We start from the raw sequence: 24,794 nt of genomic DNA, 5'->3' as shown, positions 1-24,794 counted from the left end.
TGAGACTCCAGAACGGAGCCGGAGCCAGAACCAGAACCGTGTCTGTCTGAAAGGGGTATGCGAGCAACTGTTACTTGGTGACATCAGTTCGTGCCAGGTCTAGTCATGTTTTGACACTGTGTGTTTCAGGTGGACTGCATGGAGGAAGCACTACAACGCTCGCAGGACAACAGCCACACTCCTGACCTGAAGGTCTCCGTTTTGCTAGATTACACACGTGGCTCAAGAGGTTTGTGTGCTCTTCCATGAGATCACCATGTCACTGGCTAGCTTAGCCCACTGTGCTTAACCCGACTACAACATGTTGCTTAGAAAACGGCAAGAGAAATCTATAGCTGATGTAGGGATGGGCATCAATAATAAAAAATCGATAATTGATCGTTAAGGAATCACGTAGATCATGTGGAATTTTGATTGATTTTTTTCACACGCGCGCGCGCGCACATGCTCGCCTCCCCCATATGCAAGAGCGCACCCACCCAGACAGACACACGCATGTGAACCGCAGATTATATCCGTCAGTGATACAGTTTAACTGCCGCCGGTCCTTTTTAAAGTGACAATTAACATTACCTCCATCAATGCAGAGTTGCAGTGAAACGATGCGTGCTGTTACGTTTGGGACGGGGAGAAAATAACAAGAAAGAGCAAGCAAAGGATTAAAGCAAGCAGACAGGATCACCCATCCAGATGGATATGCTGCCCAGACATGTATTGTTGAGGACGGCAATGCTTTTCAAACCCTGATCAATGTGATTGAGCCAGTGTATCATATTCCCTCACCAAGTAGCCTACCATCACCAGGCGCATTGAAAAGTGCGATGAAAAAAGAAAGCAGCTGTCTCTCTCACAACTGAAGAGGTCTGGCTCAGCTGCCTTCATAAGCATGCAAATCTTGTTTGTTAAAACATTAAACATGAACAGGAATAAAGATTTAATTTCAGTCAGTATCCAGTATTTTCTGCCATAGGCATTTTGTGTAAAAAAAACAACAAAAAAACAACATTATTAACGATAATTGATCGTTAATTTTCCTGAATTTCGATTATGGAAATGTATTCAAATGCCCATCCCTAATATGATGCAACGAATGGAATGATAACCCACCTTTTGACGACTATAACATTACAAAATAAGAAATGGAGTGAAAGAGTTGCCAGTAGTGCCTCCTGAGCAGATTTATTTTAACGTTTCATTTATTTTCATGATTTATTCTTACATTTTTACATTTTCCCCTTTCTCTCAAGTACCCCCTGTAGTACCTCCATGTAGCCCATTATTGGAACTACTGCATGATGTCATTTAGCAGACACTTTTATCCAAAGAGACTTACAATAGTACATTTATCATCCTGTGTGTGTGTGTGTGTGTGTGTGTGCGCGCGCGCGCATGCGCGTGTGCAGGCGAGGTAAACTCCAGGACCATGTTGCTGCCTCTGTTGCAGCGGTTCAGCTCTCAGATGCGTGTGTCTCTGTACCACACGCCTGACCTGAGGGGGTTGCTGCGGATGCTGGTGCCTCAGCGCTTCAACGAGACCATCGGAGTCCAGCACATCAAAGTCTACCTGTTTGACGACAGCATCATCATCAGCGGGTACGTTAGCTCACTCGCTCAAAGTTCAGGTTGTCTAAAGACTATTCAGTGGTTCTCACCTTTTTGGCTTCAGTAATCAGTACCCCCGTTTCCTGATTTCTGAATCCAAGTACCCACTTTACCCGACTACAACGTTTTGCTTAGAAAGCAGCAAGAGAAACTATCGCGTATGATGCAATGAGTGCGTTTACATGCACACAATAAACTGATAACTGGGAATAATCAGTTTATGGCAATAATCTGATTTCTGCGTTTACATGCACTTTAATAATCAGACAATAGGAGAAACCCGGGTTTACATGATTCAGTCAATTAGTCGGATTTCTCTCCAGAAAGGCGGCATTAATTCCGGAATAAAACAACAGAATATAGTTGCAAAATGCAAAATCACATTTTCCTAATTTATTTGTCCAGCGCAGAGGATGGTTTAGGTGAAAATTAGGTTGTGTATCTCGTCTACTTTACTAAAATTGGAATAGGCGTCGCTTTGGAAGTGCATCTATCAATAATATTTCCAACTTTACCGAGCACACATCACAGAGGCAGGCACGTGAGGTGACTTAAGCACGTCAAATGTTCATGACGCACAACGTGTGTTGAATTGAAATACTGTACCTGTCAGAAAACGGACAGAATTTGTCACGGATATTAACGTTATGTGTGTGTTGTGTTTTGAACGACTGAGTCTGTTGTCTGTAGGCTACGTCATTCTATTTGCAATCCGAGACAAATATTCGTCCTCTCCTGTAGAATATCCACATTTCAACATAGTGCAGTGCAGCAGCGGTGCCGTTACAGGGACACCGGCTCTGTGCGGGGAGAGAGAGCAGAGCTCCCCGCTCCGCTCAGCCAGGGGCTCCGTGCTCACCGTCATCTCGCCAAGCCGGCTGTGGTGCGCTGTGGCCGGGGGAGAGACCGGCATGCCGGGAGAGAACCGGGAGGAGAGCCGAGGGGCCAGTGAGTGCAGCGCGTTTCGCCCTGCCTCTCACGCGCTCCTGTGCTTCTCTCTCCTGCAAGTCGTACATGCGCAGATATATAAACCCGAAAGAAACCCGGTTATGCTGGATACATGCAGAGAGAAGACCGATTATTGCCCAGAAACCTAGGTGTGTTTATCGGTTTATTCATAACCCGTTTATGACCATAAACGGATAAAGCTTATTGGTTTATGCTGTTTACATGACCACTGTCACCATGATTTTTCTGTCGTTAAAAACTCCTGTCAATGTCGGAGAATATTCAGTTAACGTGACCTCTGTTCTGTCGCTCTCTTTCAGGGCCAACCTGAGCGACTCGTACTTCACCAACAGACAGGATCGCTACGTGCTGCTGGAGGACTGCGGCGAGGTGGCTGACTTCTTCTCCGAGCTGGTGGGAGCCGTGGGAGACGTCTCCCTGCAGCTCCAGCCTGATGACTCAGTCAGCATGCTGGACGGCATGGTGCACCCATATAAAGGTAGGAGCCAAAAAGAACGGGCTGGGCGATATGGACAAAATCAAATATCACTATTGTTTTTTACCAAAATCCGTCAATATCAATATAGTGACATATAATATATTTTTGATAAATCATCAGTAACGTGGATATAATGACTAAGTGGGTAAAGGCAAATAATAGAACAGCTTAACAGTCTGTTAAGTTCATAAAGTTACATCACTTTACTGTAATGCAGACTTTAAAACCAGAAAAAGAAAACACATGCAATATCACGATATTACGATGTCCAAAATCCAAGACCATAATCTAGTCACCCCCTTTCCTCCAGGAAATTGCCATTTTACGATCACAATAATTAATGCAAATTAAACCAATCTCTGCAATATTTGCAGAGGCTTGCAATTTTTCAGAATTCCCGCGATTTTTCCACAAAAATAGCAAAACAAGTCCTTCAACTTGCAACTTTTGCCAGTTCCCGCAATTTTATCAAAAATTGCATTGCCGATAAAAATGAATGTACTTCCTCGGTTGTTGTATTTATTTCAATCACTTACCGTATATTGCCCAGCCCTAGTTACACAGAACCATGTTCACCTCATAAGCTTTTATTTTTATTTTTATGTTTTGACACTTCATGCTCAGTTGTGCTAGCATCAACCGGGGTTTTCAGCTTGCGGAACCGATGGATTTAGCTAATGGAGCTTGAAAGCTTCGACAGGCAAATAAGTGATGGTCAGAGAGACAGACTGTGTGTGCCTGTGTGTCAGAGAGAAAGAGAAGCTAAGTGTGGGAGAAGGATGGAGAGAGCTCTTGCGGTCGGCCAGCCGTGCAGCCGGATGTGAACTTGTCAGGATTTTGTGCGCACACGCACACACAAACACAAGCGCACAGCGTGTGCGTAACTGGAGCGCAGACTGCCACGATGTTAGGTCGAGGGGTGAATGACATCATGTCTGCAGCACTGGACCGCAGTTGTAACGAACACCAGGAATAGAGTCCTGATGTCACAGTGTTGCTGGAAGACGATATGGAATGGGAACTGACGCACGCGCGCACGCACACACACACACACACACACACACACACACACACACACACACACACACACACACACACACACACACTCACTCACACACACTCTCACTCTCTCTCTCTCTCTCTCACACTCACACTCACACTCACACTCACACTCACACACACACACACACACACACACACACACACACACGGCAGTTTAGCTATCTCATTCATTGACATAATGCATTCTCTAACCTTAACCATCACAACTAAATGCATAACCTTAACCTAAACCCAATTCTAACCTAACCCTTAAAACCAAGTCTTAACCTTCAAACAGCCCCCTGAAGGTGTGTGAGAAAGTGAGGGCCGGCCAAAATGTGCTCACTTTCCTAAAATATCCTCCCTTCCATGGTATAAAACTCAAAGTGGTCCTCGCTAAGATAGATAACACAAGCACATAGTGTGTACACACACACACACACACACACACACACACACACACACACACACACACACACAGTAACAGGCACAGTCATTCAGAGGCACACGAGTGAGGTTGATAATGAATGACGATGAGAGAGTAGTCTTTCATCAAATAAAAGCTCCAGAGCGGAGGTTGTATTTCCACTCCCTTCCCTTCCCTATCCTCCTCCCCTCCTCTGTGATTCATGCCTGTAAAGTGGCTCCAGAAATTTAGCTACTACCAAGTACCAACCCATGGGTGGTTTCAGGTACTACTAACCATTGACTGTCAATAAACTGGACATACTGTAGCTAGCCACCCATTGTTTTTTGGACTCAGGTTTGGAAGCCTAGTGTTGTCTGTCGCCATGTTGGCGTTCTTGCGCAGCTCACGCAAGACTGCAAGAGGCGGAGGGTTTCCCAGAGCTGCAGCTCTGCCTGCTATTGGTCCGTGATCGGCAAGCTGCATGATCATTGGACAGGCGACCTGTCAATCACCCCCTTTTCTATCATCTATTTTACTCCAAACGGGTGAGTTATATAAAAAATTACCCCCCTACAGTTGTTATGAAAGGTGAAATTAGCTATATACTGTAGGCCAAAACTGTGTTTTAGTCTAGGCTGTAAAAATGCTTAATCGACTCCCTTTTGGGTCCAGCCTCAAATGGCCATTTGAGGAACTACAGCTTTCAGGATCACTTCGGCAGCTTCCTCTGTGAAACCCCAAGCTAGCCCACTGGTACAAACCCTGCCATCCTATACACACACAGAGAAAGCCGTGAGCAGTGTGACCTGCTCCAGCTGCACCCGCTCCCCTCTGTTCCTGTGTTCAAGACACTTCGGAACTAAGGGAAAAGACAAGCTAAAACGCATGTAAAAAATGAATTGAACCGTTTTGAATTCCGTCGAGATCGGAATTACAGGTTGGAAATTCGGGTATCATTTCAGAGCTCTGGTTTGTCATCATCAAAGTGTTCAGCAGTTATTTTACCAAAGAAATTAGCTAGCTGTGTATGTTTTTTAACTCCAAGTTAAAAACAGCGTGAACCCAATGGAATGGAAGCCGGAAATATCGAGTTACACCTTCCGAGTTCGAAGTTGTCATGAACGTGGTATTTCTACGTGTCTTTGGCTACCAGGAAACCGGGAGGACTTCTCGTCCTCGGCCAGGAAGCGCATCATGGAGGTGGTGAACACGGCCCGCATGCGTCAAGAGCTGCTCAACCAACCAGACGACTCGGAGGACGAGGGGATGGGGGAGCAGGGAGAAGGGGTGGAGGACACGTGGGTGTTCCCACTGGTCCAGATGAAGCCTCTGGGGATCCAGGTGGATGAGCAGGTCACACAGGTGAGGCTCCACATCCCACAACACAACACACAATGACTTAAGGCGCTGACAAGGTTCTGCGCAGCCTCGACTTGGAGCCTTGCCGCCGCCGAGCGGCGACAGTGAGACTGTGCATACTCGAACGTAACTCGTCCAAAACACGTCCAAAACGTTATCGTGTCGTTTACCAAGAACTTGCAATCATGTCGGTGGGGGGACATTTTATTGTCCCTCCATTTCAAAACTCATTCCGGTGAGCCTGCAGAAGGCTTTGTTAGATGAGGGACAAGCACTGTTAAATGAGGAAATGGCATTTCCTCATTCCTCACAACAAAGAGTTGACGCCGCGGAGTCAAATCTTCGAGGAGCTGCACACCCCCTACGGCGAGCTGCGCCAATAAGACGCCCAGCTGCGGCGACCCCCTCGGCGCAGTCAGCGCCGGCGATTTCGCTCGAGCATAATTTGCGCTTTAAACAAACAGTTCCCCTTCTGAGTTCTGAATGGCTGAGCCATGTTTGAAGCCAAAATACACAAACACACACTACATTTGCATTCTCTTTTCATGACAAAAGGTTTTTATTTTTATTTGGATTATAAAAGCAATGTTCCTCTCAAGGCTGTGCTTCACCATATTCTTTCCTGTTTTGCATCACGCCTAATATATCATTGCTTCATAATATTCAAGAAGTATGTTATTTGCTGTGATCACAGGCTGATTCCATAATTCAACATGTATTCATGCCATATCAGTCAAATCTAACTACTGTAATACTAACCCGGCCGGTGGTTCCACGGCAGAGTACAATTGCCCAACTGGCATGTGTGAAGCCCATGCCAGTTGAGCAGGCACCGTGTGTTCCAGGCGAGCACGAACAGGCGAGGCACGCTAGAAATGAGCGAGTGAAGCATGCAATATTTCTAGTATATCGCTTGGATAGAACTACCCGTTGTATGATTGTAATTGAATTTCCAAGAAATGCTGCCATCCTGCCCAGCATATAACCTGATGCATGATGTATCCACTTTATGTATCTACTTTATGGAATGATTTGTTTCACTGTGGCCGAGACCTTCATTCACTTTCTGTTTGATGTTGAACCCCCAGCGCCTGCTGACAGACGCAGGTGCTGACTCCACTGTGTTTCTGACGTCGGGTTACTTCAACCTGACCCGGGCGTACATGGGCCTGGTGCTGGGGGCCGGAGCCAGCTACCGCATCCTCACCGCCTCTCCGGAGGTCAACGGCTTCTTCGGGGCCAAGGGCGTTGCCGGGGCCATCCCCGCTGCTTACATCCACATCGCCAGACAGTTCTACAACAAAGTGTGCCAGTTGGGCCAGCAAGAGAGGGTGCACCTCCACGAATACCACAGGTCACACTGGACCTTCCACGCCAAGGGTGGGTTCTATCCACACATAAAACACACACATTCACATTCCTGTCCAAATGAATGCCGACAATCCCTGCAAACTGCATGGACATCAGTGTAGCCTGCCAGAAAGGTTATGAGCCTAGCCTAGGCTCAACATCCAGTTAGGTTTTGTTTTGGTGAGTGAAAATAATACGTCTTACTCTTCCTGCACTGCTGTGCCTGCCTTGCGGTTGCCGCGGCATGTAGCGTGAGAGAGCATGGCTTGTACATTCATTCTGTCATGGCCTCAGGACAAGGATGTACACTGACTCACTCTCTCTCATACTTGGGGTTTGGATAGACGCTGGGGATTTCTGCAATGTGCTTCCTTTTAGTTGTGGTTTGTGACGACCAAAATCCCCACTGGAAACTGCTTGGTGATACCTCCTCACTCGCTCGCTCCCTCCGCTTTGTGGTCCCCTACAGGTCTGTGGTATTACCTCCAGGGGCAGGATCGGCCTTCCCTCACTCTAATTGGCTCTCCTAATTTCGGTTACCGCTCAGTTCACCGTGACCTGGAGGCCCAAATCGCCATAGTAACAGAGAATCAGGAATTGCAGGCCCAGCTGCAGGAGGTAAGCTTTTTTTCTTCTTCTTCCTATCATCAAAGCCATGATTGATGAGCCATGACTCTTCATACACACAAACACACACACACACACACACACACACACACACACACACACACACACACACACACACACACACACACACACACACACACACACTCTCTCACACACACACCTTGACCTCCCTGTGTGTCTCTCAGGAGCAGGAGATGTTGTACCAGAGGTCCACACACTCTCACACACACACCTTGACCTCCCTGTGTGTCTCTCAGGAGCAGGAGATGTTGTACCAGAGGTCCACACACTCTCACACACACACCTTGACCTCCCTGTGTGTCTCTCAGGAGCAGGAGATGTTGTACCAGAGGTCCACACACTCTCACACACACACCTTGACCTCCCTGTGTGTCTCTCAGGAGCAGGAGATGTTGTACCAGAGGTCCACACACTCTCACACACACACCTTGACCTCCCTGTGTGTCTCTCAGGAGCAGGAGATGTTGTACCAGAGGTCCACACACTCACACACACACACCTTGACCTCCCTGTGTGTCTCTCAGGAGCAGGAGATGTTGTACCAGAGGTCCACACACTCTCACACACACCTTGACCTCCCTGTGTGTCTCTCAGGAGCAGGAGATGTTGTACCAGAGGTCCACACTCACACACCTTGACCTCCCTGTGTGTCTCTCAGGAGCAGGAGATGTTGTACCAGAGGTCCACACTCACACACCTTGACCTCCCTGTGTGTCTCTCAGGAGCAGGAGATGTTGTACCAGAGGTCCACACACTCTCACACACACACCTTGACCTCCCTGTGTGTCTCTCAGGAGCAGGAGATGTTGTACCAGAGGTCCACACACTCACACACACACACCTTGACCTCCCTGTGTGTCTCTCAGGAGCAGGAGATGTTGTACCAGAGGTCCACACACTCTCACACACACACCTTGACCTCCCTGTGTGTCTCTCAGGAGCAGGAGATGTTGTACCAGAGGTCCACAGAAGTGTCCGGCTCTACGTTCGAGCAGCCGGATCGCCACGTCAAGCTGTGGGTCAAACTGGTCACTCCCCTCATCAAGAACTTCTTCTGAGAGGCCACCAGGTGCTCAAACATGCTGGCACGCACCTAGTCAATAAACATGCACTTTATTTCACACTTATACAGATGACTGACTCTCAGCCTATAGCAGAGATAGGGACTTGTACTTGACTCGCACTTAAGTGACGTGAGACTTGACTTGAGACTCGTCCCCAAAGACTTGAGACTTGACTTGGACTTGAGGTTTGGGACTTGTGAACAATCTTTATTTATTTTTGTGTGCATTAACATTAAGGAAATGTCTACTAATACCATCTAAGTAATGCATATACCGTAAATTCCGGACTATAAGCCGCGGCTTTTTTCCCGTTTTTTGGCCTTTTTTGGCCCCTGCGGCTTAAATAACGGTGCGTCTTATCTATGGATTTTTTCCCCAAAAAAAAAAAAATCTCTCTTTTTTAGCACTCTTTCTAACTATAAATCCACTTCTGTTTTAATTTCCTCTCTTGCCCTCTTTTAACAACATAACATAACATAACATAACACAACACAGGTAAGCAGAAAGAAAAAGACGAAAGAAAGAAAGAAGCAATCACCGCCATGAATGAGGAAATGACTCACCTGCTGGAGGCTGGAGATTCACGGCTTGGGCTAAACTTTTACTCCGTGAAACACTATCGATTAAGTCCGACATCGCTCAGAGGTTTGAGCAGCTTGAAAACAAGTTTGAAAACGTGCAGAAGTCCATCCACTCACTCACTAAAGAAAATAATGCAACCGTGAACAGAGTTTCTAAAAAAAGCGCATCAGCGCACTGGAGGACAAAAACAACACAGTGAGTCCGAAAGTGGATAAAATGCAAAAACATCGAAACGCTGCACACGCAGGTTGATGACTTAATCAGCAGGAGTAAAAGAAATAACATTCGCCTGATCAATGTAAAAGAGGGAGCTGAGATTGGTGACATGGACGCTTTCGTGGCAAAATCCTGTGTTACATCCTGGACCTGAAGGAAGGCGAGAAACCACCAGAGGTGGACAGGGCACACCGGGCGCCTCGGCCACGTCCAGACCCCGGCCTGCCACCGAGGGCCATCTTCATCTGCCTACTCCGCTGGCCCGACCGTCAACTCATCCTCCAGGCTGCGGGGAAGAAGCCCCTCACCTGGGAGGGTACGCGCTTTTTCGTCCGGCAGGACCTCTCCGCGTTGGTGCAACAGAAACGCGCAACATACAACAGCATCATCGAGTCAATGGATATCGCTTTGGCGTACTGTACCCAGCGAGACTCGTCATAACCATTGCTGGACAGCGGCGGAACAAGAGCTCAAAGTGAAACTGCCGAATATCTTTTGAGTTGGACTGGTCAATAGTACTGTGAGTAACTAAAATAAAAAAATAAAAAACGGAATTCTCTCTTCTTTAGCGCTCTTTCTAACTATAAATCCACTTCTGTTTTAATTTCCTCTCTTGCCCTCTTTTCACCACACCGCGGACACTGTGTGCACTGTAAAAAAAACAAAAAATACCACAATGTGTGATTTTGTCTGGGGATTAGTGACCTGACTTTTGTTTTGTTGAAATGTTAATAAATGGGAGCTTCCCCAAACAGCCATCTCTTTCCCGACAATCCCCTCTGTGCACGAAGCCTTACATATGGTAATTAAACATCAAAACACCCGCGGCTTATAGACCGGTGCGGCTTATAGAAGAAAAAAATAGTCACCTTTGAAGGTGCGCCTTATAGTCCGGAATTTACGGTACTGTATTCTAATAGATAAAGGAGTGAGGATAATACAGTACATGCTTTGAATTCCTTGGTTTTAGCTATGCAGCAGATGATAGAACGCTTATCCATAAGAGACTTGAGACTTGACTTGGACTTGTGACCTGAGACTTGACTTGGACTTGTGACCAAAGACTTGAGACTTGACTTGGACTTGCAAAAAATGACTTGTGAGCATATCATACTAAACTCCTCATTTTCTGACATACCAGTATAGAAGTACACACACACACACCTCAGCTAAGTTTATTCTTTCAACACGTTTTAAAATTTCTCCAAAACCATACAATTCCCTGGTATTCTGCATTTTGTCTTCATTCCATTTTTAAACGCGCATTGTGCGAGTTCGTCTGTGATTTGTGGAAAGCGGACAAAACAAAACAGACTGTTTCATAAACACAAACTCTGTCAAACAAGCTGTGGTTTCTTAGAAATGTCTGCAGTCATTGTGGCGAGTCCCAAATCGCAGGCCCTGTCCTCGTTTTCCCAGCAGCCTTGCCCAAATCACCCGAGTGAGAGTGGGACAATATGTCGGCTGATTCACTCCTGTCGAGAAGTGAGTCAGCGCGGCGCTCTGCTGCTGATTTGACAGTGTGGTCGGGATTTGTGCGAGTCGGGGATGCGAGGTCCTGTCAGGACTTGGTGAGGTATCAGTTGAAACGGTGCAGTCAGAGGGTTCAGGGGAAATCCACCCTTTCACAGAATGAACATGCTATTATCTGGGCCAGTTCAGTCCACGTTAAACAGATCGGCTTTCTCTCTTGGCTAAGAGCTAGTTATCATGTCATCCACAGACCCAGCGCTGCTCCACTGGCAGGGAATCGGTGATTGTTTTTTTGAAAACAAAAATGTTTCAAGTTAGTCTCCCGTTCCTTTCATCCCCACAGGGCGATGAGTGCAGGAAGGCAATCAAAACATCAGCACCTCTTGGTGCACTGCAAAAGGACCTGTTCATGTCTAAACACCCCAACACCCCGGCCCGTCATGGAAGCAGACTTTTCACCCCCTTCCTCTCCCCTTCCCATCTCAAGAAACTTTGTTTTTTTTTTAACTCTATTTCAGACGGAAGCCCGTCTTTATTGTCACACGAACACACTACAACACATGCATGCGGCCACAACACACGCTCATGCTGACGGTGGCCGGTGAAATATGTCCTCTGCATTTGACCCATCCAGGCTTGTCCTTTCCTCTGGGGGGCAGGCCAGGAGCAATAGTCGCTTTTTCTTTCCAGTGCCCGGGGACCATCATTGGACCAACTTCAGATGTTGTCGTCACTGGTCGGATGACGATCTTCTGCATGTTTTTAGTGGGGGGTTATGTACGGAGGAACCCCCTGGGGGGTACGGGGAGAACATGCAAACTCCACACAGAAAGGCCCTTTCGACGAGATAGCCCACCTGGGCAGTAGGCACTGAAGATATGGGGGGGTCACAACTCCAGCGCCCACAGCGTCCCAGGCGAGAATCGAACTCAGGACCTTCTAGCTGTGAGGCGACAGCGCTACTCTTTGTCGCGCTACTGTTTGTCAGTCTGCAGGTGAAGATGGACTTTTTCTTTTTTGTTTGTTTTGTTTTTCTTGCCGAACAGGATGTGTTGGGGGCTGGATAGTGACGGTAAATAGGTGGTGTCCTATGGACAAGGACTTGAGGAAACAATGTGATTGATTTGCTGCCAGAAGGCAGCAGTTGAAAATAGATCTGCCTGTCAACACTTGTGTATTTGAATCACACAATGGAGATGCAAAAGGTCAGACACAAAAGATATTTAAAAAAAAAAGAGCAGCACTCGCTCACGTTGAAGAGTGAGGCATGTTCTGGAAGCCCTCGTGTTACCGGCAGGGTTACACAAAGATGGTGTCAGTGAGCTGTCCGTCCAGAGTAACTTCATCCATCAAGCTGCCTGTTAAATGTGAGCTCTGAATATATTTGGACAGCAGCACAGTAGGCTGAGTGCTCCTCAGTGTCAAATGATACAGTGGCTGTGAGCTTAAAACACAGGCAGAGATGGGTCGTCGTGCTCCTCCTCGCCCTCTAGGGATCAAAAGGAAAATCAGCATGAGGAAACGGCAACTAAGTTGTCTGCATCTGTGCTCGTGCTCCATAGCAGCAGTATGGTGTTTTGCATTGTAGTCCACAGCTTAATATTTGAATTTGTATGTAGTGTTCATAACATTGGCTGAGAAACAACCTGAAACTAACAGTTCACTCCATAAGTTTAGAATGTTGGTTCTGAGGACGAATCCAGGAATGGCTCGTATTTACATATGACACGTGTATACATATGACATGTGTAAATGTGCTGTAATTATCATTTATTTTGGCCCAAAAATGATGATAATCTTCTTTTGTATTTACATTTTTCTAGCTGTAGGGGCAGTTTTACAGCTGGAGTCACAGCCAAATGAATGTAAAGGAAGCATTTTTGAAATGGTGGGACACACACTCACACACACTCACATTTTTTTTTATTGTGCAATCAACACAAGACACCAATACTCCCCAACTGAAACTGACTGTCCTATAATAACCTCCTACATACTGTAACATTTCTAATTCCAAAGTGATGAGCATAGATCCAAAGTGTCAACAGATAAGATTAGATCAAATATCAGATGCGGAAGAAGGCACATTACATGGTAATAAAAGAGACTATGTATTAAAATACAAAGGTAATAGAGACAGCACCAACAAGGCAAATTAATGCAAATAATACATGCAGATTCGGATAAATCCATGGATAATTTGGATATATTCCAGTGATACGTAATATCCATGTGCAACATAGTCGAGAGTTCAAGGCATTTAACACAAACTGAGCTACGTGAAGCACTTTGTAAACAGGTACTGAAGTCTACATTCATCAGATATAGAAAACAAATCAGGACATTCTGCAGACATTTTACAGAGAAGCCTATATCTAAGATTGTGATATAATGGACATTAGAAGAAAAAGTATTTCCTTTTTGACCTCTCCCGGCACACACAGGTGACACTTTCTCTTCTCCTCTGGAATTGAGTGGAAGCGTCCGGTTTCAATGCCAGAGGCCAGATACCACATCTCAACTGGGCACAGACCGACTCTGGTCAGGTTAAGGGTGACCTAGTGCTCTAAAGTAAAGGACACTTAATCCGACTGTATTTTCTCAATTTTGGTTTACATAAAACTTCTGACCATTTCTGTTTATAATTTCAAAATAGCATTGTTTTAATTTGACTAACACTACAAGATAATTTATTTCGATATTGGAGACCTGCCTCGCCAAATATTTTTGCAAGCTCCCTTGCCCAAGAATATCTTTTAAAAAAATCCCAAAAGCAAATTTGAGCATCCAAAAGGCAGCTCCGTGGAGAGTGTGGATTGGAAGGTAAGCACCTGTTATCGGGCATGTTGAGTAATCTATTCCACAGTCGCAACATGTCCCCCTATGGTGCACTTCAAATGGCTCCCATCCCATGTCACCACATATTGCAAGTTTTGGGGCCATTTTATGTACACCCAGAAAAAAGTGCATTGCTCTCATGCTCTGTTCTGAACTCACTGTCACATTCTTTGCTAACAATAACCCCAGACCCCTCCACCATAATCTAAAATAGGACAGACATGAGATTTATACAACTGTGTAGAGGATTTTATAACCAAGATCCCTACATAGTTTAACCTTATTAAGGACAGTGCCCAGAGTTTTATCTTTGTTATCTTCAATCTCCATTTACTACACCAACAGTACACAATATTCATTTCGAGTCTCTGCATATAGATGGCAAAAACGTGGGAGAACCAAAGAACCAAAATCTGTTTCCCATTTTTTCACAACACAATAGTAAAGACAGAGGATCCATTTTCCAACACCAGTTCCATTGGGATGTTTTAACTCCTTTTGGGCCCAAAGGATTTATCATTCCAAAACAACTGGTTGGTTGGTTGGCAGATGCTGTATTTTGTATGCTAGTCACCCTCTCTTTTGCAAGCCCATATTTTTCTGTCAAAATTCTGTCTAGCCTTACATTCATTTTTTTAACTGTTGCTTCCTCATATCCTTACCGTAACATATCCTTATCATCACACTTGAGAAATACTTTCTCAGTCATTCTCATTTCCTTCCACATTACTTTTAGCTGTCCATTCCAGTAAGGGTTGTTTCCTTGAAAATCCACCTTTCCTGGTACAGTTTGGACTTCAGTCACATTACAGATAATATAAGATGGACTTCAGTCACATTACAGATACTGTATATTTACAAAAATCACCAGACCATTTATCAATTTCTTCTTGTTAAATCAGTGTCATGATACTATTCAATAAATGATAAGTGGATGCGATTCTAATATCTGTAACTCTTGATGTGAACCTACAATTTAACAGGATGTCACAGCCTTTGTTTTGACTGGCAATCCTCAGCTGTTGACTGAAAAAACATTCTGTGCTCAATTCTGCTCATATCTAATCAGTTTCATAATGTGTGTTATACACAATTATCATGAGCAAACAAGTTATCCTTATGTAATTGAGAGGCAGTGACATCAGCAAAATAACCACTTATGTCAACCATATATTAGAATATTGTAATATTACATTGCCCGCTTTCATATTGTGGTGGGCTTTGCACCAATACGCTTTTCAGATCATGGAAAAAGGTATGCTTCCTTACCACTATAAACCGACTGCTGATTTTTGTGCATTCATATTGATGGAAAACAGGCGATACAGACATGACAGTGAGATGAGCCACAATGTCTGAATATTGTCTGTTAGTCCCAGAATAGTTTGGCCAAGGAGATATTGTCGGCTAGAGAAAGCAGGCCTGTTTGTCCTCTCTCACTCATGTGCTGAATCAATCTGCCATTGTAATCTATGTACTTTAGCCCTTATCTCACGGTCTGACAGAGGAAAAAACAAAACACAGCCCTCCAACAATAGCTTTGCCGGTTAAAAGGATAAAACGTCCTTATCACCGACACAGGCTGTCTATTGTTAGAAAGTAGTGACAACAGGTTGGATCCCCTCCAAACTCTTTTCACCGGCACGCTGAAAGGCCCGTTCTGAGGTGCCGGCAGGGTCGCCCGCGTTTCAGCATTCCGCTGTGTGTACATGCAGCGTCCGTCCGGATGAAGCGCTGAACACATCTGCTGTTGCAGCACGTAGCTGTTGTGCCTGACTTGCCTGCCCTCTAGTGGAACCACAGTGGCATTTCATGGTGGTGTTCTACATCAACCATCATGATTCTTAATATCAAGAGTTGTGCCTTGTGAATGGCTGATGTGCTGAACCTGTTGTCTCTGTCTGTCTGTGTTTGTCTGAAGGCAGGTGGCTTCTCTTTGGTCCAGAGGTTGGCGGTCCAGATGTTGATGGGTCCAGTCATGCGGGTACTTGTAAGCGGGACACGTTCTCGGCCTAAACTCCTGTCTGCGGCCCAGAAAGCCCCTGTCTGTGCGCACGCACATACACACTCACAGGAGCAGACCCTGTCCGCGGCAAATTCAAGAGGGAATCAAATCCAGATTTTGTGACTGTTCATTGAATTTCATTGACTGCTATAGCCACTACACTTGACTTCATAGCACTGTGGATTTCTGTCTTTGTAGTTGCATTAACTACCAGCAGAATCATTTCTACTAACATACATTTCTACACATATCTGTTTGCATGTACAAGCAAGCAATAGGACATTTGTGTGATGCAGTAACCCGTTTTGTAAAACAGTGAAGGTTCCTGACATAAGGAATGGTGCGATCGCAAACAGGTGTGGCGAAGCGTTACAATCCCTGAAGGAGCCTTAATTACAGTTCTTGAAGCTCTGTCAATGTGTTTACTGCTCGACTCACACCTCGTACAGCCATCATCGTGACTGTACAGTGTCTGTATTATCTTTGTAAATTAAAATGAGGATGTGGTGTGTTTTTAAAATGGAATTAAAAGTGTGAGTGAGTTTGGAGACGGCTACTGGGTCACACTTCTTAAGACAGGTTTTCTCAGAGCTTTTCAGTCTTTTGTCTGGGTGTCCACTTTCACAACTCTGACTGAGGCTCGAACCCTCAACCTCAAAACCGTCATGCAGCTGTCCTCTGTGTGCCAGTGTGTCTCACAAGGTCAAGTCTGTGACCCCTGAGAGAAAACCACAGAGACCTGGACTTTTACTGACATGGGAAGTCGGTTTTGGCTGGCCGTGCTGACTCCACTTTGGATCTCCTTATCGGTTTCTCATCTTGATTTGTCTGATCCATGTCCACTGCCAAGGCTATTCCAGCTCCAAGGACCATGTGCTATACTGAGGGACTGCTGGGTACACTTTAAGCCTTGGCAAGTGGCACACCCATCAAAGTCTGAGGACCAGAGGGAGATGTTTCAAGGGTGTAGTTGATGTGCAGATGATTGAATGGCAAATGATGACAATGGTTTAAATAAAAAGCATAGGACAATAATTTAACTCAAAGGTCATCTAATAAATCTGTCTCAATCTCAGGAATGAAAACACCAAAGCTGTTTCTCACAGACATAAGCCGGGCAAATGGATCTGAGGCCTAAGCACAGTCTGTTAACTGTTCAGGTGTGGCTAGTTTGACTGAGGCTAAGGGCTTTTAGACACTTAACAAACACCTTTTTCTAGTGACAAATAAATAAGAAGTTACCCTGTTGCATCAGTCAACTCACCTGGTCTAATGGATAAGGTGTCTGATTTTGGATCAGAAGACTGAGGGTTTGAGTTCCTTTGTGGTAAACTTTCTAGCTCAGTAATTCCAGAAGTTTCTTTTAGAGCAGCAGCTGCAGTGCAGGCATAACTGATTGGTAGTAGTTGTCAGTTTCTAACCACATGTAATCTGTCAACAGTGTCGGGGAAGCTACTTTGAAAGCATAGCTTAGGAAGCTACCAACTACTTCACCATGGAAGTAGTTTGAACTACGGCAAAGCTACCCTGGGAAAATGTAGTTAAGGAAACTACAAGCTATGCAGAAAAAGTAGTTCAAACTACTTAAAAAAAACATTCAATTGACAATGTACATGTGTGATATGAAATAAAATATAATAGCCTATGAAAAAGTCACATGCCAGCAAAAGATATGCCCTCTTAGTTGAGTTTATTGCAATAGCTGACACCCACATAAAACAATGTACTGTAAGATAAATCAAGGTCCAAATGATTGCAGTTGCTTTGAATTTAGAAACTGAGATAGATCCAGTTTTATTGAGATTGTTTTAGAGACTCCGATATGAGAGAAACGAAAGGAGTATCCATTATGAGGCTAACTTAGGCAAATATGATAATGTTTCAGTGTAACAGTTCAGGCTGTGCTTTGGAATGTTGTCCAGGTAGTCGTGAGTCTGGCCCAGTCCCCAATTCAGCCTCCCTATTTTTGAAGCCAATGCGGAAATTGCATTCTTTCAAATGGCCAGTGGGGGGCGCAGTTTGTGTAGCACTCCCCAGGAACATCCATTCAACTCTATGGGAAACGAGCCAACTTCTCTCTCGGTCTATGTCTTAAATAAACACTTTCCAAATGAGTTCATGGTCTGAAAAAACAATTTCAAGTCTTTTTCATGCTCTAATGCGCTCCGTTTTCCATATTATAGCCCCATTCCGAGGAAAATTGACGACAAACATCGGATAATAAGAACAGTAATACTTCCAACCGGTAGAGGCAGCAAGTACATCAGGTAGCAAGTAATAGTTAAGCAAATTATCAGAAAATAACATTTCTTTATGATATTTTAATAATGTTAGTAGACACACGTAACTATAGATACCATACATCTAACGTTCATAACATGGCGGACCATTTAACGTTATCTATACCATTAGCGATATTTTTTTTCCCATGACAGCAAAGGCTAGGCGAAGGCATGACCTGCCCCTCTCTGCCTCTGATTGGCTGATTGTACTCGGCTGCCAGAGTAAAGCCAGAAGTATCTCAAACGTGAGCAGCAGGTGCAAAACAATAATGAAATCAACAAGCATGAGATACTTCATTATATGGAATGTTACAATTGCAGACCCTATATCTGAGTTATTTAGGCCTACTTAGCCTATTGCACAGATGTGTAATTTTTTCTTGTCATTCCTAATTTAATCACATTGTTGCTCTGATTAAGTAGAAGTACAGTTATTTGTGTAAAAACTAGAACGACCGCAACGCGGACTTATGCCTCCGCCATTAGTTCATTCTTGAGTCGAAGCGGATGATGGAGCCAAATTGGAAGAAATTGCATCAAGGCGTTTCTGTGCAGAATTGGATATTTGAGCCAAATGTGAAGAAATTTAGTCAAGGTGTTACTGAGATATGGCGTTACCGAGCTTGAAAATGGCATTTGTTAGGTCACTGTGACCTTGACCTTTGACCTTTGATAACCAGAATGGAATCAGTTCATCCTTGAGCCTAAGTGAATGTTTAAGGCGAATCTGATGAAATTCCGTCCAGGCGTTCCTCAGATATCGCGTTAACAAGCTTGAAAATGGCGTTCGAGAGGTCACAGTGACCTTGACCTTTGACCTTTGACCACCAAAATCTAATCAGATCATCCTTGAGCCTAAGGGAATGTTTAAGGTGAATCTGATGAAATTCCGTCCAGGCGTTCCTCAGATATGGCGTTAACAAGCTTGAAAATGGCGTTCGAGAGGTCACAGTGACCTTGACCTTTGACCTTTGACCACCAAAATCTAATCAGATCATCCTTGAGCCTAAGTGAATGTTTAAGGCGAATCTGATGAAATTCCGTCCAGGCGTTCGTCAGATATCGCGTTAACAAGCTTGAAAATGGCGTTTGAGAGGTCACAGTGACCTTGACCTTTGACCTTTGACCACCAAAATCTAATCAGATCATCCTTGAGCCTAAGTGAATGTTTAAGGCGAATCTGATGAAATTCCGTCCAGGCGTTCCTCAGATATGGCGTTAACAAGCTTGAAAATGGCGTTCGAGAGGTCACAGTGACCTTGACCTTTGACCACCAAAATCTAATCAGATCATCCTTGAGCCTAAGTGAATGTTTAAGGCGAATCTGATGAAATTCCGTCCAGGCGTTCCTCAGATATCGCGTTAACAAGCTTGAAAATGGCGTTCGAGGGGTCACAGTGACCTTGACCTTTGACCTTTGACCACCAAAATCTAATCAGATCATCCTTGAGCCTAAGGGAATGTTTAAGGTGAATCTGATGAAATTCCGTCCAGGCGTTCGTCAGATATCGCGTTAACAAGCTTGAAAATGGCGTTCGAGAGGTCACAGTGACCTTGACCTTTGACCTATGACCACCAAAATCTAATCAGATCATCCTTGAGCCTAAGTGAATGTTTAAGGCGAATCTAATGAAATTCCGTCCAGGCGTTCCTCAGATATGGCGTTAACAAGCTTGAAAATGGCGTTCGAGAGGTCACAGTGACCTTGACCTTTGACCTTTGACCACCAAAATCTAATCAGATCATCCTTGAGCCTAAGTGAATGTTTAAGGCGAATCTGATGAAATTCCGTCCAGGCGTTCGTCAGATATCGCGTTAACAAGCTTGAAAATGGCGTTCGAGAGGTCACAGTGACCTTGACCTTTGACCACCAAAATCTAATCAGATCATCCTTGAGCCTAAGTGAATGTTTAAGGCGAATCTGATGAAATTCCGTCCAGGCGTTCCTCAGATATGGCGTTAACAAGCTTGAAAATGGCGTTCGAGAGGTCACAGTGACCTTGACCTTTGACCTTTGACCACCAAAATCTAATCAGATCATCCTTGAGCCTAAGTGAATGTTTAAGGCGAATCTGATGAAATTCCGTCCAGGCGTTCGTCAGATATCGCGTTAACAAGCTTGAAAATGGCGTTCGAGAGGTCACAGTGACCTTGACCTTTGACCTTTGACCACCAAAATCTAATCAGATCATCCTTGAGCCTAAGTGAATGTTTAAGGCGAATCTGATGAAATTCCGTCCAGGCGTTCCTCAGATATGGCGTTAACAAGCTTGAAAATGGCGTTCGAGAGGTCACAGTGACCTTGACCTTTGACCTTTGACCACCAAAATCTAATCAGATCATCCTTGAGCCTAAGTGAATGTTTAAGGCGAATCTGATGAAATTCCGTCAAGGCGTTCCTCAGATATGGCGTTAACAAACATCCGTACGGACGGACATCCGTACGGACATCCGTACGGCCGTACGGACGGACAACCCGGATCCATAATGCCTTCGGCCTGGCTTCGCCGGCGGAGGCATAAAAAGACTGGTAAAGCAGAAGTACTGATTCAAGTAAAAGGAAAAAAAGTACAGGCTCAGAAATGTACACAGGTATAAAGAAAAAGGTTTTCTGTGCTAGGCGAATAGAAACTCACGTCATATTAATATAATTCAAATACTATTCAACTTAAAAGGTCCCTTCAAAACATATGTTAAGATGCATAAAGACTATACTTTAATCTTCTAGTCTTAATCACTATGACCCACTAGCTCAGAGAGTTGGATTGCTGTCTAGTAGTTTGGTGCTTGTGGGTTTGAGCCTCAGTGACTTTTGAGGTTGTGGGTTCGATCTCAGTCACTTTTGAATGTCGACAGCCAGAGGAAAGAGTCATTTAAAGCCCTGAGAAAACCTCATTCAATCAGTCTGACTTGGTGGCACAGAGAGTAGGCTTGCTGCCCGGCAATATTAAGACCTCAGCCACTTTTGCGGTCGTGGGTTCGAGCCTCAGTCAGTTTTGAATGGTGACAGGCAGAGGGAAGAGACAAGAGCGCCCGGAGAAGAGCTGTGAGTGTGAAGGGCAGCTGGTGGTGTGAAGGAATAATACACACAGAGACACCGGGGCCAGAGGTTGTGGGTTCTAATCCCGTTCAGCTGGCACTGCCTGGATCCAAGGGGGGGGATGTTCTCCCCCCCTGACCTCTGCAGAGACATGAGCAGAGGGTTATGAGACAGAAAACCACAGAGAGCTGAAATTTTACTGACATCGGAAGTACATTCTGCACTGTTTGTGCCGTGCTGGCTGCCGCTAGGTGTAAAAATTACTTTTTGAAAAACTGCTTTAGACTCAGTATATGACATGTCTGGATCTCTTTGCAGACTGTGTCCATTTCTGTGGATCTGTAGGAGGTGCTGTGTCGCTCTGTGTATCTGCCTGTAGGAGGCGCTACGCTGGTGATGTTAAAGGAAGGGCAGTGCTGTAATATGTCTCCTCCATCGGGAATCGAACCAACAGTCTACCTGTCACGGTACGTGCACATCATGAAGCGCTCGGCGGCTTGCCTGCTGAAAAAGCCGCTTTGACGCTGCATCTTGATAGGCTGTCTTGCTCTATTTCCGTGTCTGATTGGTCCATTTGCCTCGCGCCCCCTGCCGCTGGAACCGCCCACAGCGTTTCACTGTCGCAGACTAGAGGCGGCTTGTCTCCGAGCGGCTTCACGCTCGCGGGGCGGGACTAGGGCGGGACCTTTCGTTGAAGCTACCCAATGACAGCTCTTCCTACACATTTCCTCCCCCCATCCTCCTGTGTACAACGTTTCTACAGGCTACAGCTCCAAGCTGGAAGCTGGTTTGCACGCCCACAAAACGCTGCGACACAGCGGAAAAGCGAATTTGCCATTGTAGATGTGCACGTACCGTCAGACAGAGACAGTGACACAGACGCTCAGCTGACTGAGCTATGAGCTGCTAGGAGTTAAGCTTCTGATTTCTACACACTGTATTGACACTGACAATAACGCAGCATAAAGAGTGAGACAGGTCAGTGAGATTTGTACCAGTGAGTTGAACTAGAGTCAGGGACTGCACTGCTGCAGCTTATAATGTGAGTACTTTTTAAGAAATTGCCTGAGGCTGGGCTTGAACCAACAACCTTTGCATATCACACAACATTCACATGTTTATCTGAGTGTGCTATAACTATAATCCACTTTCTCGTCATATTTAGTCAACCTCATCCTGATTTTATTTAGTCAAGTTTTCGTCAACTAAGTGTCTTAAGTATTTTCATCTCTTCTTAGTCAAAGAAAACCGTAACTATTCATTAGAATTTCAAAACTTATTGTAAAGATATATTAAATCTGTTATTCTGGAATTGTTTTAAGGTTTGAATGTGCAATACAGACACAGATGTTTAACTTCTTCTTCTCTTCTGACTGGATCTCTTCCCAATTCGTCCCTCCCTAACATTTAGAGCTAGTTTTCACCAGTGAAAATAGGTAGTCGACTACAATTTTTCCTCAGTTTTCATCTACGAAATCAACACTGCTATGGATGCATGTCTCCACCTAGTGGTGCACTCCTCTTCCAAACTCACACACACTTTTCAACCAATCAACGATGAGCAGGAAGCGGGAGATTCAAGCCTCACTTTCTCCTATCAAATCCCAATCAGCTCGCTTTATCCAGATCTTATTAACTATCAATAGAGACACTGCGTGAAATAGGCAACGCCCATCACGGGGGAAAGCTCCGTTCATTTCCACACACCAGCGTCATTTTCCTTGAATCAAACATAGCTAAAAGCTGTTGTGTGGTGGGTTAGGGTTAGGTTTTTAACAAATGTAAAAAAATCGGCAGTTAAAGTTTTTTTGTACTCCTGAGCAAAACAAGGAAGCCATTGAGAATTGGCGAGAAGATCTAGCTGTCAAGGAAGTAAGTTGGAGTGTTCATCTTCTGTATATACGATATTTTTGTGCAACACGCAACCATGCACGTGACATAGGAAAAGCCCAGGATTGGAGGGGGGGTTTCTGTTTCCCCCCGTCTTGGGCGTGGTTTCTGAATGACGCGTTACGCAGTGTCTCTATGGTCTGGCCCATCACATCTATATCTGTACTATATCTGCACTCATGAGGGAGAAGTCTTCCTCAGGAAACCTGGGTTACATCGTAACCATCCTTTTATCTCTATGCAATCTATATCCCATAGAGATAAACACAGTGTCTATCTCTATCACATCTATATCCCATAGAGATAAACACAGTGTCTATCTCTATCACATATATATCCCATAGAGATAAACAGTGTTTATCCATAGTTAGAACACGGCTCTCTTGAATACTCGATTCTGATTGGTCAATCAACAAGATTCACCGGTCATTATTTCTCGACAACCGACCGCTGCTCTGCTGCTGGTTATACTGATTAATCCAGCTGTGTCAACACTCACACGTACACTACTAATTAGGCCAACCAGTTGCAGCTGTGGTGTCTTGTGTGCCAATTACGAATGAAACCGCTTTGTCGCTATTAAAAAATCTATTTGAATAATTATTTTTGTCAGATTATTGAATGATTTAGTTGTAGGTCGTGTTCTAAGCGGGATAATGTATAGTGAGCCGGTGATTACTGGAAATAATGACCTTCAGGTGAATCATTAAGCCCTCCACTGCGCGTCGGGCTCAATCATTCACCTGTCGGTCATTATTTCGCCAGTAATCACCGGCTCACTATACATTATCCCTTACATATTATATCACTATAGAATGGGTCACCACAGGCTCCGCCAATTCTAACAAATGGTAGCAGCAAGTCTCCTAAATTGTCACGTGACTCCAATAGACTCAGACCTGCCGAAAGTGAGTTGAAGTTGGGCCTTCTTACTTGAAATCCCATCGTCTTTGGTTTATCTCTATAGTCTGGCCCGCTGACTTAAATATGGATGCAGTATGATTATTTAAACAATCTTTGAGAAACAGTTGTACCAAAAGTTTGTGGCTTTGTGTTGTTATTGTTGTTAAGGAATCTTATAAATTGGACCTTGATGGTATGCAAAGACATGGGGAAATGGCCATGGATTCTGTTACCATTAGCCTACATAAAACAATGTAAGATAAATCAAGGTCCAAATGCTTGCAGTAGCTTTGAATTTAGAAACAGACAGATCCGGTCTTATTGAGATTGCTAGGGTTTTAGCCCTGAGCGTGGCCTCGCCTGCTCTATTGGCATGCGCAGTGCACAATTCCTCAACTTCACATCACATGTCACACATGACATCACAATTGCTCGAGTGACATCACTGATGTCATAGATATTGTGACATCATCAGTGACATTATTACAGACCAACATCATCACAAATCTCACAATGTGGGACCAAAAACGTGCAGTTGGCACACTTTGGCAATTTTACCTAAGATTACTTCATTCAACAGCTAATCAGAAACAATCCTTCAACAACAGACAGGTAGGTCTTTGGGTTTGTCTCTGTGGTCAGTGC

The 24,794-nt window shown here is 44.7% G+C and overlaps 1 protein-coding gene across 1 annotated transcript in view; it reads left to right on the top strand.

The window, feature by feature from the left end:
- pgs1 (phosphatidylglycerophosphate synthase 1) overlaps nt 1-16,565 on the top strand; it is a gene marked incomplete at its 5' end in the record, with an annotated part of 29,780 nt that extends 13,215 nt beyond the window's left edge. Inside the window, 8 exons of the mRNA XM_083635446.1 lie at nt 130-229; nt 1,404-1,593; nt 2,871-3,049; nt 5,653-5,861; nt 6,947-7,238; nt 7,678-7,826; nt 8,795-8,925; nt 15,951-16,565. Of these exons, the coding sequence (XP_083491572.1) occupies nt 130-229; nt 1,404-1,593; nt 2,871-3,049; nt 5,653-5,861; nt 6,947-7,238; nt 7,678-7,826; nt 8,795-8,914 (1,239 nt within the window). The 3' untranslated portion in view covers nt 8,915-8,925; nt 15,951-16,565. The remainder of the gene's footprint in view (nt 1-129; nt 230-1,403; nt 1,594-2,870; nt 3,050-5,652; nt 5,862-6,946; nt 7,239-7,677; nt 7,827-8,794; nt 8,926-15,950) is intronic.
- Between the last annotated feature and the right edge of the window lie 8,229 nt (nt 16,566-24,794).

Source organism: Poromitra crassiceps (assembly GCF_964638095.1).
Source record: "Poromitra crassiceps genome assembly, chromosome: 4".
Classification (NCBI taxonomy): domain Eukaryota; kingdom Metazoa; phylum Chordata; class Actinopteri; order Beryciformes; family Melamphaidae; genus Poromitra; species Poromitra crassiceps.
The sequence above is the reverse complement of the archived record's forward strand: the minus strand, read 5'-3'. Positions and strand labels throughout refer to the sequence as shown.